General features: G+C 39.0%; 1 protein-coding gene across 1 annotated transcript; it reads left to right on the top strand.

Annotated features, from left to right (window-relative positions):
- Window positions 1-5,637: 5,637 nt before the first annotated feature.
- LOC147860102 (uncharacterized) lies at window positions 5,638-8,908 on the top strand. Its single transcript, XM_087325198.1, has 6 exons — window positions 5,638-6,720; window positions 6,941-7,039; window positions 7,373-7,438; window positions 7,568-7,633; window positions 7,912-8,214; window positions 8,627-8,908. Exons 1-6 carry the CDS (start codon window positions 5,695-5,697, stop codon window positions 8,639-8,641), a joined length of 1,575 nt encoding a protein of 524 aa, XP_087181324.1. The 5' UTR covers window positions 5,638-5,694; the 3' UTR covers window positions 8,642-8,908.
- Window positions 8,909-18,833: the final 9,925 nt, after the last annotated feature.

The raw sequence follows: 18,833 nt of genomic DNA, 5'->3' as shown, positions 1-18,833 counted from the left end.
CAATACCAGCACTCCGTTGTAGATTTGTCTTGCCGGCCTCCGGCACCACCTTGACTTCCCCTGCCTGTGGAAGTCCCGGAACTGTTGTCGGCACCTTCTCTGTGCCTTCGTTCTTGCTCATGCCGGCCACCTCCATTGCGTGCCGACCCGCCTCGTCCACCACGCCCACGGGACCGATCTGCTTCCATGTACAGCATCCGGTTGTCAATGGGTGTGCTAGTTGACGCACCGGCGTGGTTCTCCTCTACAAGGAGCATTGACTGTAAGTCGAAAAATGACGGCATATTCTCCCTTGTACATACCGTCGTTCGGAACGCTCTGAACTTAGACGCTAGGCCCCCAAGACAGACCTGTACCATCTTGTCTTCCTCTACGGTAACGTTGATAGAGGCAAGCGAGTCACAGATCTCTTTGATCCGGGCCGTGTAATCCGCCACCGACATGTCCTTCTATCAGACATTGCTCAACTCCTGTCGGAGTTGCAGCTTCCGGGCTGTAGTGCTTGCGGCGAAAACCTTCTTCAGGTTCCCCCAAGCCTCCTTCGGCGTTTTGGCATCTCGGATGTGGCTCAGCAGCTGGTCTCCGACACTGGACGCGAAGCAGTACATCACTTTGTTTGCCGATTGTTCCCACACTGGGAAGTCCTTATGTGCCGCATCAGGTGCTGTTTCGTTGGCTCCTTCGACGAAACTCCAGTAGCCATGCCCAAGCAGGTACTGGTGCATCTTATACGACCAAGATGCATAGTTGGATCTGTCGAGTTTCTCCACAGGGAGCGAACTAGCCATTCCTCTATCCATCACTTCTCTGTCTGTTGTTCTTACGACCTGTTAGGATTTGCTTTCAAGCGTTTGTCGGCTGTAGAGGTTCTCAACCCTCGCGCTCTGATACCATGTAAACGATTACTTGCGGAAGCGTTAGAAAAACTGAGAGATTAGGTAATACACAGAGTACCCGAGAGAGACAGAGAGAGCAGAACCTCAAAGCTATATTCAAAAACGATATATGCCTTCGTCATTTACAATTGTGCTCAGTAGCACTATTTATACAAGTCCTCATGGGACTGACAGAAGTACCGCGTACTTCAATGCTCACACGAGCTTCTGACACTTACTACGAGACTATAATTGCCTAGTAGTCTAAACTAATACTAGGCTTCCGGTTACCGATTGGACCCGACTAACCGGCTCCCCAGCTCACCGGCTCTGTTGCTTGCCGGCTTACCGATCCGTCTCGCTTGCCAGCTCAGGCTTATTCAGCCGATCCGGCTCCAGTTGAGCTTGCCGCTTCAACACTACTCAAAGGACGACAATGGAGAAATGGATAGGCCACGAGGAGGGATCTCTGATCCCGAGAGGTAGGGGACCACCAGACAGACTCGAAGGCTCTAAATTGCGAGACACTGAGACACCAACACAAAATAACAAAATTCGAGTACTCGCATATAATGGTCATAAATGGATTGTAGATCCTGATCCGATCAAACTACAACCCGATTGGCACATATGTACTCATGAAAACACATGGCTACGTAAGGTGAGTTGGGACCCTTTGTAATGGACATGGCGTGATCCCTACGCAGGACAAGGAAGCAAACCAATCCCTTTCTTCCAATTCACAACTAGATTGGGTCGCCACATTCTAGCTACTCAAACCGCCCGAGAACCGGCTGCTGCAAAGGTTTGGCACACATTTCAAGTTCCTCCCACAATAATCACCAAGTTTTGGCAGAAAATTTGGAAACAACAACATGCGAGGCGAATTACCACGTTCCAATGACTATTAATACATAAGTCCCTACTGGTGGGAGCACGACAACATGCACGTGGGGACCTTAGCTCTGCTAATTGTGTAGAGTGCCCACATGCAGTAGAATCAATATGACACGCTCTGTGGGACTGCCCAATGTCCCATCGAATATAGCGGGGGGTTGGCCACTTGTTGTAATTATGCCAGGTGCAAGGCTCAATCAAGTGGGGAAATATATGTTGGCTATCATGGCAGGTCGCAATTGGCAAATACGAGCATCAGGAGGAGGGGATGACTTTGGTGATAAAAGCACAAGAGGTCTTTTTCTCCTCCAACAGCAATGTCCACTCCACTCCTCTTAATGACAAATCTCAAGAGGTGTTAGAATTGGTTAGCTCAGTAACTCTTTGGATTCTATGGAAACAACGATGTAGGCGAGTCTTCTCCAACCAAACCGCACATCCAACAAGGTTACTGTAAGAGATATGGAGTGAAATTGTAGCCACTCTAAAGAGCCAATATGATGGCCTTAAGGGCAGCTCCGAGGGAGTTGAAAGACAATGAATAGCCTTCATCCAACAATGGTCGTCCTCTCCCTTTCTTGAGTCAATGGGCATCCACATAAGATGGAACTATCGCGTCCCTTCAGGGATTTGTACATAATCGTCTCATTTGTAAAATTTTATAACTAATGGAAGGAGTTTTTTTTAGAAAAAAAGGAAAAGAAAAAGAAAAACAAAATAGGTGTTCTATTTATCTACAATGAAACTATTTGTACTATCATGTGTTTCCCCTTCCCTTCTTTATCCATAATGCTACTAAGTTAATTGATGAGGACAAGTAGCAACATTAAAACATTATCAAATGAATCTTGAAGCTTTTGGTCTCCTCAAGCATTACATTAATGTGAGCTCAACCTCATAGGCCGGTAATATCCTACAACACATCACTAGCTATGAGTAGATAACACATAGTCTTCTTGACCACCTATTAGCACAACTAGTCTCTTCTTTGGGTACATATTAATGTAGATAGTACAAGATTAGAGGTTCAAGTCACTCATGTGTATAGGACAATCAATGTTAAAACTCACATTGATACAATTCCCTTTTTTCTAGTACATTCATGTTTGCTTTCCACACACATTCAATCATGTTAAATTCCTACACACATTCTTCTTACAATCACATTCCGCAATCTCAAATGCAAATTTTATTAGTAAGATTCTTAAAATTTGAAGGTCTCTACTCAAATCCACATATCATATAAAAATGTCTCACTTTTGATCTACTGGGTCATGTTTGACTTCTAAGGTCAATGATAAATTCTTTGTATCTATGTCTCCCTAGACAGTAAAAAAAAACATCTTGTCCTTCCTACAATGATGAGGAGCTTATGGAAAGGTAAATCCAACTCTAAGGTGTTGGAAGAAAAGTTGACTTATAGGCAACATCTTTGAGGATGATGTGGACACAAGGCTTGGTAAAGAAAATTGCCAAAACAATTTTCCTACTAACATGCATATCTATTGTGGTATTTCATGGACATCATCAAATTACAAGACGCCATTTCTATATTCTGATTTTATACCTTAGACCATCAAACACTAGCTTAGATTGTAAACGTATTGTACCATGATACTCCAATAACTTAGAAAGCATGATGCTCACACAAATCTAAGGATTATAGTGTGAAGTGTGGGCTTTATAGGTTTTGCAACTCTGTTTGACACAATGACACGTAAATAGGGAATAAAGAATTAGAATAAGAGAGTGCTTCAAATTGTTAAATCAATAAAACTCGCAAACAATGGAACATGAGACAATACCCCACATTGTGCAAAAAATGAGAAAACATACAAATGTACTTCCAATTATGCCATAGCCTCCATACCTAGGAAAATCAAATGCCACCTTATAAGAGTGCAATGGCAACTCTCAATCAACATGAGTCAATACCCGTGGAACTGAGGCCTCAATAATCCCTAAATAAAAATCCAACACAAGGTTCCCAAATAACCATTGCAATGGTTCTTGCTGAAATTTGTTCCAAGAGGAATATGGTGTAGATGAAACATAGAAGGATGTGAGTTGCTATTTCAATTATTTAGGCCATGACAAGCCAAACAACCACCATCTCTTGGAACAACAAATGTTTCGGAGAGTGGGCATTACCTTTGAAACCCGTGTCAACCAACCAAGGTTTCCCTCACTCAAAGTTTGATAAATATTGGTAGATTACGCGCACACGAAATGGGTCTTGGGTGGTCAAAATAACCAATCTCTCACTAACTCTCACTCTCTCTCTTTGTGTGACAAATGACAAGATGGATTGAAGTGCACGGTCAGATAATCCCTTATTTTCTATGTCACAGGCGACAAGATGGAGAGAATCTTCTCATGTTTCTCAAATTCTCGAAGTGTTATCTTTGTCACTTCGCCATAATTTGCGAGCTGAAAGAGAAATCAATGAGAGGAAAAGAAAACAAAGTACATTTCAAAGTATCTTGGGCAATGGGCATGTTTGGAACAAAGAAATAAAAGCTCTAAACAAATTTATGAGTGATAATCCCTATAAGTAGGATAACACACACATGTACATGCACAATAACAAAAATGCATATACACATGTATATATGTATCCTATACACCTATGTATAGGAATCCTATACATACCCTAAACCCTAGACCTTTTGAGAGGCATATTCACCCATATACAGTTATGTAAACCCTAAACCCTAAACCCTAAACCCATTTCGGGGCGGCATTTCTATGTACATTTATGTGCATGCATACATATACTGACATATTGTTATACACATATACATGTATGTGTATGCATACATGTACACATATACATGTAGAGGTCACTCATGTATGTATACATGATGAGGATAAATAAGAAAAGCAAGACAAGAAACACAAAAACAGGGCACTTTTTCTTTGTTTACAAATTCAGAAAAAGGGCTCATCAATCAATTAATGGGAAATGAGATTTGGGAAAAGAGGATAGGTCCAAAAAAAATTGTGACTGTTTTGAATGAGTAGGAAAATTGGATTGGAATTTGGAACTGTGCAGATCAGAATTGAATGAAGTTGAAAAAATCAATTGTAAAAAGCAAAAAAAGAAGAAGCAAAAAACAAAACCAGGAGGTGGATTGGATTGTCTGAGAAAGGGTTTTTTGTTTTTTTTTGGAGACAAGATGGAATGAAAAATCAGATGAGACTCCCCCCCCAAACAATGGTGAGATCAAGATGATATGCATACTATTAAATAAATTGCCCAGAAAAGTCCCACCCCCCCTCAATAAAGGTGGGGTCTTCTGTCTTGATGAAACAGACCTGTCTGTCACTCATTAAATGCCAAGGAACAGACAAAATAGCAGAAATTGCCCTAGATGGGCCTTCTAATAGGAAAACCAAAGCATGCCATAAAAGAAGTAAATCCATGAAAAGATGGGTCCCAAAAAAAAAAACCCTAAAGGCAGAAATTGCTTTCTGTATTCATCCAGAAGTAGTAGATGTAGTGGACACAGACTAGCATAAAATTTAATCAGAAACAAAGAGAAGAAATGGTTTTATCTGGGTTTCTTTTTTTGTTCATTTCCTTTTCTCTTTCTTTTTCATGTCATTAATGTGAGTATGAATGTCTAGTCTCTGTTCTGTGTCTACACTTATCTCCATCTCTCTTTTAATCACTCTGACCTGCCCCCCCCTCTCTCTGTCTCTGTCTCTATCTCTGTCTCTATTTGAATGGGCCACAGTTTCATGGTCCATCCCTAGCTCTGATTTTCAATCTCTCCACCATAATAACATTTGTCTTCATGTATTAAACACTTACATTATACTACAGAGAAAGAGAGCCAGAGAGATGGAGGGGGGGAGGGAAATGTAGTGTTGTCATTACTGTCATGGATTGCTGCATACTATATGGTGGTGTCTAGCTATGGAAGAGGGTAGCTGCAATGCTTCTTCTATTAACCCACTTTTGTTTGATGGGTTATGTACAAGAAATAACACAAATAGCAATGCCCCTTCTACTAACCCACTTTTGTTTGATGGGTTATGTACAAGAAATAACACTGTAAAGACTATAGCCTCGATCGATAGCCATACCAATGACGGACTCATCGCCGCATGCTTCAAGTATCCGATCAATGGCCATGGTATCGATGAAGACAATGATGCATTAGAGAAGAAAGGGAGCTGTTTTCCGGGCGGCTTTCATGACCAATATTGCTCGCCATCGTCGAGAATAACTACCCGAGATAATGCCGCTGAAATTGTCTATTATGATAAGAATGTGAGCTTAGGTAGTGAAAAAAGGCCTTACAACCAAGGAGGAGGATCACTAGTAACATCTTCTAGTTTCAGAGCAGGGCAATGCCATCCTTGGCCTAGCATTATAGATGTGTCCGATGATGCAAAGGCATTCGGCGATGAAAGTGTCATAAGAGCAAGAAGCCATGACCATCAGCACGAGAATCCGGCAACTTGTTATGACGGAATGAGCTCCTTGTATAGCCATTTACCATCTTCCTCGAACCCGATGGTCATGAATTATCATCACGAAAAACCTTGTAATTCATTGCTTTATACTAGCAACAACAATAATAAGGATAACCTAGACTCCATTGATGTAACTTTATCTTCCCCCATATCCTTAAAAAATGGATCACTTCCTCATTCTACTCATGACAACATAACCTATGATGAGGACCCTTTAATATCTAGTAATCCCAATGTTGTAGCCATACAAGGAGGAGGTCATATGAATGCGATTATGAATAATGATACCTCATCTTACTCTCATCCTACGGACCGAGAGATTGGCAATGATGGATATACATTCGCTCCGGTATGTTCGGGCGGGACCCATGAAACTAGTGCTGAAATGAGTGTAAAAGAGCTCTCTAATTCAGCAAGTAAAGGGAAAACTCATATGGATGAGACACATTGTACTCAAAGTAAGGTATGCAATCTAATAAGAACTATTCATATATATCATTGATTGTTACATATAGTCATTTGTATGTTTTTGTTTGGCCTAGTTCGATATCATTGTCGAAGGTGCATTTTTTTGTTTTTATTAATATGTCTTTGAGTTTTTCGATGGAGGTAGTAACATTTAGTGATAGATTGTAATTCAAATTTTGTTCACCAATGATTTGACTGCAATGTAATATTTGTAGCTCGATGCTGATGGTGATTCTGGTGAAGTAAGTCAGCCTCGAAAGCGCCCGTCTTCGAAGAGAAGCAGGGTAGCAGAGAATCACAACTTATCCGAGAAGGTATAAGTAATGAGTCAACAAACACTAGCATTAACTTGTTTTAAGTTCAACCTACCCGGAACCAAACACCAAAATACCACAAACTTTTGACTCTGGATGCCCCTAGAAAACATTCCTAGTGTAACATTATGAATACTTGTAAAAATGTCCGCAAATTAAGAGGGGTATCAAGTAATTTTATATAAAACGTTAGGGGATTTGGCGGTATCTGAAAAAGGTAGGGTTATTTTGGTGTTTGTTCTGTGAATCTATGACCCTCGAAAATATGAAATGATGATGTCTAATCAAACATCGGCTTGACATTTGGGGTGACTATGTGTTGTATTGGTATAGAGAAGGCGCAACCGGATCAATGAAAAGTTGAGGAGTATGCAAGCACTTATTCCTAACTCAACCAAGGTTTAAAATGTTTGTTTTTTTTGTTTTGTCCTCTCTCTATTGTTGGGTTTTGTTATAACATTTTGGAGTTGGTCTAAAAGTTGGTGTCATGCGGTTCCATGATGTTCATGACAAATATATTTGTGACAGACAGATAAGGCCTCAATATTGGATGAAGCAATTGAGTATTTGAAGTCTTTGCAATCACAACTACAAGTAAGATGAATATACTCTCGCTATAATGCATTAAGCCTTTTAGATCTAAATAAATAGAACATTTAAGAATTTATCAATAAGGAATTCGAGGTTAGGGATATTACAATAAGGAGTATTTTGATAAACTATTCTGAAAAGGTTAGGGATATTTCGATATTTTTTCTATGAAAACAAATTGGCTTCATACGGTTGTCCTCTAAGATCATTGAAAGTTGATTACCATCTATACATTTAGTCACCATGTATCCATTGTAATTGATTAGCTTATCCTTTTGTAGATAATGTCCTCAAGGAATAACTTGAGAATGTCTCCTATGATGAACGTCCCATCAATCATACAACATCATCTACATACTATGAATCAAGTCACCCCAAGGCCAAACCATATGGATGGACATATTGGTAACTTGCCAATAAATATGTCATCTAATTTGATAACTCCATCTTTTGAACATGCTTTGAGGCCTAGCAATGTATTGGATTCTCAAATTAACTCTACTCAAGCACACATTGATGATGCCATCAACATGGCTTCATCCTCCAATGATTTTTGGAGTACTCACCATGATATTCCTTCTAAGGTAATATACACATGTGTGCATTGGAGTCAATTAATTTTTTTCACTTATTTATATATATATATATATATCTACATTCACATATGGACAAAAATGTATGTATGTATGCATGTATGCATGCATGGATGTATGTGTGTAGGGACGTATGTATGTATGTATGTATGTATGTATGTATGTATGTGTGTGTGTGTGTGTGTGGATGTATGGATATGTGTATGTGGGAATCTATGGATGTATGTATGTATACATGCATGCATATATGTATGGATGGATGTATAAATTAGTTGTAGGTCGAAGGTGTTAATGATTCAAAAATACAATGATGATGGTAGAAGATGCGATAATTTAGCTTGAATATAATTGTTTTCTTTTTTTGTTTTCATTTAGTTAACCTTTTGTTTGTTTTTAATGACAGAAAGCAAGGCTATAACACAAGATATCAGTGTCACATATTTGTAATCCATTTTTTATACAAGAAAAAGAGCGAGGATATGATGCTCTATATACTATGGTGAAAATCACATGAAATTTTTACAAACAAAAGGCAATATTGCTTGTCCACATGACCTTCCATTATGTTTATTCTAAGTTACATGCATACGAATGTATGTGCTTTAAATGATCAATACAATTAATGTAATATATGTCACACCAGACATCCATGCAGTTTATAATAAAACTCTTCTATTAAATCCTCTTTAAGTTTTTATTTTTTATTTTTTTTTAAAGAAGATATCTTGTCATTAGTATAAACAAATTACAAGATTTTAAACCTCTATGTAATCGGCGGGGGAAACAACCATTTCGGTGGCTGAAAATGCCAATAAGGAGTAGTGTACCTGGATGTCACAAATGGAGTAGCTGTCCAGATAATAAGAAACTCATGCCGTTAAGCAATTTTAGCATCAGAATCTCCCACTATACCATCCCATTGACCCTTCAAAGCATGAACTATCTCTAACCAAATATTTGAAATCACTTCAGCAGGTGGTGTTTTCAGATTATGGAAAATGAGAGAACACCGAGCTTTCCAAATGTGATAGACAGTGGTACTACTCAATATCTCCCATATTGGCTGAACTTCCTTCCTTACTCCTGAAAACTGTAATGACATCAGTGATAATGTACGAACACTTCCATTTTTAGTGTAAAACCCATGGTCCATAGATTCGATGCCATAATGGAACACATCACGGGCAAGTGATGTCCAAACGACCATGCCTCAAGTGAGAACCAACGGGGGAAAATAATTAGCGAAAATTCTAAGGAGCCATTGCCATATCTGTTGAGAATCAATGCATTCCCATAAACAATGTTTTTGAGTTTCCGTTTGTAAATGACATCGAGTACAACATGAAGACACTCCCATCCTATGCAACCATGTGCCAACCGGCAACGCCTTGTGTACAACTAACCACTGTACATGTAATATTTTGTGTTGCTGTTTTCTTGCCCATAAGATAGCCCAGAATTTTGCAAGGAATTGGGGAGTAATACCTTGTTGATTCCAATATTGAGATGCAGCTGGTACCACATCACGTGTATCTGAAAGTACATGTCTTCCCAACTGTACAGAATATTGGAAGAAATTGAACTTGTTACCCGTGTAAGGATCTGTCTAATGATAGTCAATTGGGTCCCAATCTAATCTGAATACCGGTCTTTTAGCTAACACCCACAACTTCCAATGTGTCCTTATTTCCTCTATCATTGGATCAATATACCATTTACGATCGGCATATCCAATTATCCTTATCTTGTGCTCAATGGCATAGGGGTAATCTATCACCATTACCCCGGACTGAGACAATTGATTTGTTTCATCCACCTCAAACAACCGGTATGTCTTATCATTTGAATAACCCTTAACAGCCAAGAGTACTTCCAATCTTGAAAAAACCCCAATCCATCTATGGTTAGTGTTATTGGGTGGTATGGGTTGTCTACTCATAGCTTCTTGAATTTGTTGGTACATTATATGTCCGCCATGCATATTACGTAAGATTTCTTTTTGTTCTTCCAACGATCGCGATAAAAATTCTTTCCAAGTCTGAACTGTTTTCGCGGGACCTTCTGTCATTTTTCCCCACGATAACCATTGTCTAGAACCCAACACAAAACCATCTGATGTTGTAAACAACGGGTTCCAAACTATCTTTTGTCTGAGATACTCAAGATAATGTTTGGGGTTCGGTTTATTGCGAAGCAAACCAGGTAGTACTTGTTTCCATGCTGCAAATAATGTCCTAATAAATTTGTCTTCCCATCTAGTGGCTGAAGGTACTCGGAAATTTTCCCTAAATATCCAATTCACATCCTTCGACCAGGGAGCACCTAAGCGAGGAAAGCAATCTGAGCAACGGTCAAGCAATAATACTTTCCATATCTCTTGTCCCGGCATAAATCCTCTAACGAGCAACTTACTTAACAATGCTCTTGATTGGTCCATTGGATCAATAATACCTAATCCTCCTTTAGAGCGAGGTAAGGTAATAACATCCCATTTCACTTTGGACCGAGCATTGCCTTCTGTTTTACCGGACCACAAGAAGTTACGAACCAATCTACGTATTTTCAGAATACATGACTTGGAGAATATCCAACATGACAAAACATACCATGTTGAAGCCAATAAAACCTGATTAGCCACTACAATCCGACCAGCAAAAGATAGCTTGGCTGAACTCCATAACAACAACTTTTTCCGCAGTGACAATAGGAGGGGTGCCACTTGATTTTCCATTGAAAGATCAATACCTATCGTACACCCTCAGTATCGAACTGGACAACCTGATGGTATCCATCGAAATTGCGGGTGTGGACTCCATAGAGGAGGCTCTACATCCCCCACCCAAAATGCAAAGGACTTGTTCCAATTAACCAGTGCACCCGAAGCCTTACAAAATGTGGATATGGCCAATTCTGTTTTCTGCAGATTTTCCAAATCACCTTTTAAATATAGGGCAGTGTCATCTGCAAATTCAGCGTCCCTTACTTCTATATGTGAGAATGGGATGCGTATTCCCCGTATACCAATATCACCAGCATTCAAAAAGGAAATCATTGCCTCAGCAAAAAACAGAAACAAGAAAGGAGCTAAAGGACAACCCTGTCGAACTGATCGAGAAATAGTAAACAAAGGTCCATAATTCCCAACCAGTAAGACTCTGCTTTGTGCCGAATTATATAATGAAGAGATACCTTTTATCCATTCTTTCGAGAAACCAAAACGAGCCAGTACACCTTGTAAAAATTCCCAGTCAACACGGTCATAAGCTTTCTCAAAATCAAGCATAACAATGGCCAACTTTTGATTAGATTTGGCTGCCAAGGCAGCAGATTCCCAAAATGTATACACATTATCCAATATGCTCCTTTCCTGAATAAATCCTGTTTGCGACGGATATATAACTATAGGCATTATAGTACCAAGTCTTATACTAAGCGCTTTAGCTAGGATTTTATACACCGTATTCAGTAATGTAATTGGGCGCCATTTCTTGATGTCCAATGAAGGACCTTCTGATTTAGGGATAAGGTAAATTATTCCTTCTGTAAAATGTGAAGGCATAATGCCCTCTCGAAGAATTTGTTGGAATGCTCATAAATCTGATTTAAACAAGTCCCAATATTTAATGAAAAATGATGGGGTTAATCCATCCATACCTGGACAACTATTCTTAGGCAAAGCTTGGAGTGCTTCACTCAATTCCTCATGAGTAAGAACGTCTTGAAGACTGGCATTCATATCCTATGTTATTCTTGAACTCATTTTATTCCATACAGAAGACCGACTTATTAAATCCTCATCGGAGAATGAAATAGCTGATAGTAGGTTGGAATAGTATCGTGTGGCTATTTCTCTCATCACTTTAGGGTCAGATGAGATGGTCCCATTCTCATCTTGTAGTTGTTTGATTGAAACCGCATTATGATTGGGTCTCATTGCATGAAAAAATTCAGCTGTACATTTATCACCCATTTGGGTCCAACTAGATGCCCTATTATGGTATTGAAATTCTGCACGCTTTTCTAATAGTACAACAAGTTCTTGTTTTGCTGACCCAATTTTCTCAGCAATCCAAGTACAGTGTGGATAACGTTCTTGTAATCGTTGTAGAGAAATAAGAGAAGTACGAGACCGTTTCTCCTTTTCTTGGATCATAGAGAACCTCTCCTTAGATTTACCCCTAAAAAATTCTGAAATACATCGTAAGCCATTAGCTACCCGCACCGCCATTGATTCCTGTACAACATCCTTTTGTGACCATAATTGAGCCACTTGTAAGGAAAAGCTATTGTCTAACAGCAGATTTTTAGGAATCTTCATATTGGAGAATTCTTTAAGGTTTTGGGTTGATATTGAAAGAATCACTGGAGCATGATCAGAGAAGGTAGTCCCTGGCATTATATGTATTGTACCAGTTGCTGAAATAAATTTGCCAGATACATAGAATCTATCCAATCGAGCTAAGTTAGTACCATTTACACGTCTATCTGATCTTGAAAATAAAAGAGAGGTATTTGTATGAACCATCGAAGGAGCATGCCAAGCATCTAAAATTTGTAAGGAGAACACCAATTGTTCCCACATTGCTAATTCATGGCCATGTATCGTAGTTGAGCTACCTCCCATTCTATCAATGGGGTCCTCAAGCATATTGAAGTCACCAGCGATACACCAATGATCAAGGGGAGGCAGATTCTGTAATAATTCTTTCCAAAATTGTTGCCTAGCAGAAGCAGTATTAGGAGCATATATATTCAAGAGTCCCCATATAATCTCCCCCTCTTGCATAATAACATATTGAGCCCTTCCAGGAATGATCACTTGTTTTTGTATAATGGATGGAATCCACCTCTGAGAAATAGCCATACAAACCCCACCACGGACTTCCGTGTTGCCTATCGCGGGGGACCAAAACATGTCCCAATTTCCAGATAAAATAGAACCATACCGAGAAATTCTAAAAGTATTTAAATGATGTTCTTGTATTAAAAGAAAGTCGAGGGATCCACCCACTATGCATTTGTTAATTTCTTGACGGAGACGATACTTGTATCGTCTATATAAGGGGCCCCCTAACCCCTGAACATTCCATGACATCACTCGCATTTAAGGGAACTTAGGTTGCTGTGATGCCATTTTCATGTTTTTCGCTAACGGCTCAAGATTGGCCTCACTACCATCTTGTTCACCACTTTTCGATTGTAAAGGTATCGTATCGCGTACCATTCTATAATGATGATGAGCTTTAGCCAATATTTGACCTTCCGATAGTCCATCTTCATGGATATAGGTATATCCACAATTTGGAAGGATCTCAGCATCTAAGGATACCACCACTTGCCTTCGCCCCATCACATCAGACACTGGCAAGAGTTGTATAGTTGCTGCCTCTAGTCCCCTTAATAATACTTCCCCAAAATTGTCACAATTAACATATTTTGCGAAGTGTAGTGTTTGTTGTCTAATAACCAATCTAACATCCGCTGCCACCCATGTTTGTTTATCATATCCACAAAAAGGGAAAGAAAATCCTACAAAAGATTGCATAGTCTTGAAAAGAACATGAACACGTATTGATGCACTGCCATTATCAACTATGTCTCCCAAAAATTTCAAAAACTCAAACCCATATGTGGCATTCCATCGATTGATTGCAAAATCACTAGTACTTTCTACTTGAGAATTTATCGGGATTGTGCGAATGAAGTTCGCATTTAACCCTCTCAAGCTAGACGAACGTTTTGTAGATCTGTGAAGGTTTCGCGATACATTACTCAAGTTCAAATGTTGTTTACTTGATTCCATTGTTTTGCTCTGAGTGGCCATAACAAGATTATTAACTGATTCAATCCCTTCTCTATTAGGAGTAGATTGTTCAGAAACATTACTAATTTGGCATATCTGAACATCATTTTGATAGTTCCTGTATGGCATCATAACGGCCTATACTTACGTGAGCACCCTTAGATTCAATGCATTTATTGGGTATTGAGTGCCGTTTTTCAATTGGTTTCCATATCTCATCCTCGAATGTTTGGATATTTTTCCCTTTTTCATCCTTGGATGGCTAAACATTTTTCCCCTTTCCACTTCCTCCACCTAAATGAGATTGTTGCTTCTTATCCAGATTAACATGGTTAACGTCTGTATGCACGTTATTTGTACCATTCTGGGGTCTAACCCCGTTCTTCTTTTTTGGGCAATCTTTCAAAACATGGCCTTGCTGTTTACAATAAAAGCATTGTCCAAGCATACCTATATACTCCAATTTTTGCATGAATGTCGAATTCCGGGTAAGCGATGGTAAAAGTACCTGAGTAGGTAAATTTTCTATTGAGGAAACTAGTATTCGAATTGATGGGTATCCCGTTAATTTCATTCCTATTGTCTCCTCTCGAGGAGGAAGAATCGTGCCGATTCTTGCTGCAATTGATGGGAGTACAGCCATGTATTCCTTAGGGATTCTCGGGAAAACCACGGAAATCGGGGTCAAACGATGCCCCGAATTCAACATTTCGACGGGATCAAAGCCCGGTTTCCACGGCATAAAACAAGCTATTGCATTTCGAATGTTAATCGTATTTGCATTCAACATTACCACAACGGATTCAGCGGTATCCAATTCTAAATGATAGAAAGCATGTCCAAGAAATTGCACATCGACGATTTTTCCGATCCTATGTTGGAAAGTCGCTTGTAGGAGATCTCTCAAATCTCCTCTATTTGGCCTTAAACCTATAATCCTACACACTATTGAGTAGGAATGTAGACGACTTACCTCTCTTTTCAATATCTCTTCTTCTTCCGGTGTGAAGACGACAGTGAAGGCCGACCGTGGAGGAGTTGTCGGGGGCGCTGCGTGAGAGTTCCCCTGGTGTACCGTGTCAGCCATCTCTTCCTCTTCGTCTACAGTGATCTGCGCAACCAATGCTATAGTTCTTTTAGTTTGCTTACTATACTAGTTTTAATGCATCACACCTTCAGGCATCAATAATAACTTTTTAGGACAAATCTCCTAGGTAGTTAGTTACATTAAACATAATGGACCGTCATTAGGAAAACATTTGATTTACATGCAAACCAAATTAACATAAATGCTTCATGGCAATATTATGACCAACTTAGGGATATCTCACTTTACGTTTGTTGCTTTTAAGAACTTTGTAAATTTCTCTTTATCTTTTGTGACTTTTCACCTCACATTGAGATTTCACAAAGTAATCTACAAATTACTAAAATCAATACTTGATATGGCACGAGCCATTTTAATTGAACCTTGTTGTTATTGTGTCAAGTACTCTTTTGATCAAGCTCCTCAATAGTGTGTTGGGGACCTAGAATAATTAGGAAATAATAATGGTTTGTTAGTGGTGGTTTGTCTAGAGTTAGTGTGTATTTACAACCAACATCAACTATGAAGTTGGTCAAGAAGTAATTGGTTCATGGATGTAATTTCTAGGTTTAATAATATTTTTTTCTTTTACTCCCTCACATTTTTTGATGGAATGTGAGAGTGAAAGGGTGATGATATTGTAATGTTGGGAGCTCACGGAAAAAAATACATCAATATGGAAGATTGAAGGATAGAAATAGTACTACTAGAAGGACATGAAACAAGATGAAGTGAGACACAACAAAAAGACAAAGTAGAATTGATAAGGGGTAAAAGCATGCGAGTGGAAACACTATTATAGCTAATTAACTACTAAAATGGCCATAGCTAATTAGCTATTTGTTTAGCTAGTCTTTCTTGTGGGAAAATCAAATATTTGAAAAACTAATTTATGAAAAAACTCAAATATTTGAACTTCTGTTTCAGACGTAGTGGAACTTGGGGAATATCACCATCATCTAAGGTCGACTTCAATGTCATCAATTTCCTGTTTAGCCTAAGTCTGATTTTGAACGCAGATGGAGTACTCAGAGCACGAACGCAGACGTAGCTCCCGCAACAGAAAAAAATCGACATTGCAGATTGAGAGCTACAACACAGAACCCGCTCGATCATCGTCCAGGTATGTTTCAGTTACAGAAACCCCAAACATTTGTTTTTTCTTTTTGACTACTGTTTGAACTTTGGTGCCGATTCATATTTCCCCAAAATCGAATAGGGCGAAGTCCTTGGAGTCCCATACAAGGATGTCTCGCAAATCGGGGAGTAGCAACAGGTGTGTTTATATTACTTTTTTTGTGTTTAATCCTGTCTTTAGTGATTAGGGTTTGTGATTGAAATTTCTGATTAGGGTTTGTGATTGAAATTTTTGATTAGGGTTTTTGATTATAAATTTCTGATTAGAATTTCTGAATAGGGTTTCTGGTTACAAATTTTGATTACAAATTAGAATTTCTGAATAGGGTTTTTGTTTATAAATTTTTGCTTAGGATTTCTGATTAGGGTTTGTGATTGAAATTTTTTATTAGGGTTTCTGATTGAAATTTCTGATTAGGGTTTTTGATTATAAATTTCTGATTAGAATTTCTGAATAAGGTTTCTGGTTACAAACTTCTGATTACAGATTTTGATTAGGGTTTCTGATTTCAAACTTCTGATTACAGATTTTGATTAGGTTAAGTTAAAGATTTTGCACCATTTTTGTTGTTGTTGATTGGGGTTTTTGATTCTCACATATTCTGATTTTGCACTATTTCTGATTTCTGAAATGATATTTCAGATGGCTCGTTCCTCCGTATACGAGAGTGCTAAACTTCGCAAAATTTTGCGAGACAAAGGAGGACTTCCACAACACCTATGGTCTGTCACTCGAGGGTGTTGACCCTGCTGTCCTAAGTGATAAATTGATCAGTGATATAGACTGGATGACAGTATATACAGTGCCTAGAGTCAAAGGCAAGGTCAAGCTGAAGCATGTACGAGCCGACTTGTACGATGACTGCATGAGACTGCACCAGAAAGTTCATCAGGAGATCCCAGTCAACAATGAGTTGTCAGTTTCATTTGCTAGAGCATTTGCATATGAGTACTGCAAAACAGCGAAGGAATCTAGAGACCCTGAAATGTATAGGGTAGCTTGGGCAGTCTATGGTGAGGCATCGGTAAAAAGATGCCGAAAGATGGGGACCTTGGCACAAAAAATAGACAGATTTTGGAGCATGGCAGCTGTTGATGCAACTGCCGACTCCCAGCAAGACCGGGGGCATACACCACACCGACACCCAAGGAAAGCCAATGTCGATGATACAGGTGAGACATTGGTTAGCTATATGCTAAAAAATGTCCATGAAGCCTGTGAGACATTGGCATTTTTTAAGACTGATTTAGAGAAAGCCACAATGGCTTCTGCAATGGAGAGCAAAGTTACTTCTGCTGTTACAACAATTAGAAATAAGATTCAGGTAACTATTGTTTTGCTGGTATGTGATTGTGTTATAAATAACGGGTAAAATGTGCTAATCAAGCATTATCTGGAATAGGTTGCGCAACAGGAGCTTGAATTAGAGGGGCCACTGGATCCCCAGCGTAAAATAGAACTGCAAATAGAGATCCAGGTTCTTTCAATGAACCTGGACCTTCTAGGTGTAAATACTGTTGCAGATTACAATTTGGATAAGCTTCAAGTAAGTTAACGATTCCTGAGCAAAGTTGGTGTATCTTTCAACAACAAGAATAATTAATCGGTAAATTTCTCTGTTGCGTTGAAGGAACAATACATTCATCAAGAACAGGTAGTTAGCTGCCTTAAGAAGAAGCTACATTTTGTGGAGGGAATGGTAAGGACCAGACAGGATTTGGACCTGAACATTCTTGCTCCCTTACCAAATGAAGTAGAACCAGAAAATGATTTATTGACAGTTCAAGCACGTTGCATCGCTTGCGGGTTAGGTGTGGAGGACAAAACTGCGTCTTTGTTGGTTCACCTACAACCATGCAACCACACATACCATCTGCTTTGTTTTCAACATGCCTGTCGAATTGTTGCATTCTGTTTGGGAGATTGCAGTACAACTCTACCAAATGAGTGGAGAAAACAAACAGGTATACCATACTGTAGCTAATAAGCTTAGTCTTTTCTAATTAGCTATCCTACTAGCTAATTAGCTACTGGCAGCTAATGAGCTACTAGCTAATTAGCTATCCTAGTAGCTAATTAGCTATGGTACTAGCTAATTAGCTAGTACCATAGTTGTGTAAAAAAGCTAAATAGCTATCCTACTAGCTAATTAGCCACTGGCAACTAATTAGCTATCCTAGTAACTAATTAGCTACTGCCATAGTTGTGTAAAGTAGCTAATAAGCTATCCTAGTAGCTAGTTAGCTATGGTACTAGCTAATTAGCTAGTACCATAGTTGTGTAAAAAAGCTAATTAGCTATCCTACTAGCTAATTAGCTACTGGCAACTAATTAGCTATCGTACTAGCTAATTAGCTATCGTACTAGCTAATTAGCTATCATAGTAGCTAATTAGCTACTGACATAGTAGTGTAAAGTAGCTAATAAGCTATCCTAGTAGCTAGTTAGCTATGGTACTAGCTAATTAGCTAGTACCATAGTTGTGTAAAAAAGCTAATTAGCTATCCTACTAGCTAATTAGCTACTGGCAACTAATTAGCTATCCTACTAGCTAATTAGCTATCCTACTAGCTAATTAGCTA

The sequence above is a fragment of the Azolla caroliniana genome, unplaced genomic scaffold (genome assembly GCF_043228905.1).
Source record: "Azolla caroliniana isolate FFs.n. ecotype wild unplaced genomic scaffold, voAzoCaro1.0.p SCAF_9, whole genome shotgun sequence".
Taxonomy (NCBI): domain Eukaryota; kingdom Viridiplantae; phylum Streptophyta; class Polypodiopsida; order Salviniales; family Salviniaceae; genus Azolla; species Azolla caroliniana.
The sequence above is the reverse complement of the archived record's forward strand: the minus strand, read 5'-3'. Positions and strand labels throughout refer to the sequence as shown.

Bases quoted from the DNA above. Each gene is read 5' to 3' on its own strand.
- LOC147860102 (XM_087325198.1), top strand. From the start codon at position 5,695: ATGGAAGAGGGTAGCTGCAATGCTTCTTCTATTAACCCACTTTTGTTT. The intron at 7,040-7,372 runs GTATAAGTAATG...GTATTGGTATAG, and splicing joins ATCACAACTTATCCGAGAAG to AGAAGGCGCAACCGGATCAA. The intron at 7,439-7,567 runs GTTTAAAATGTT...TATTTGTGACAG, and splicing joins TTATTCCTAACTCAACCAAG to ACAGATAAGGCCTCAATATT.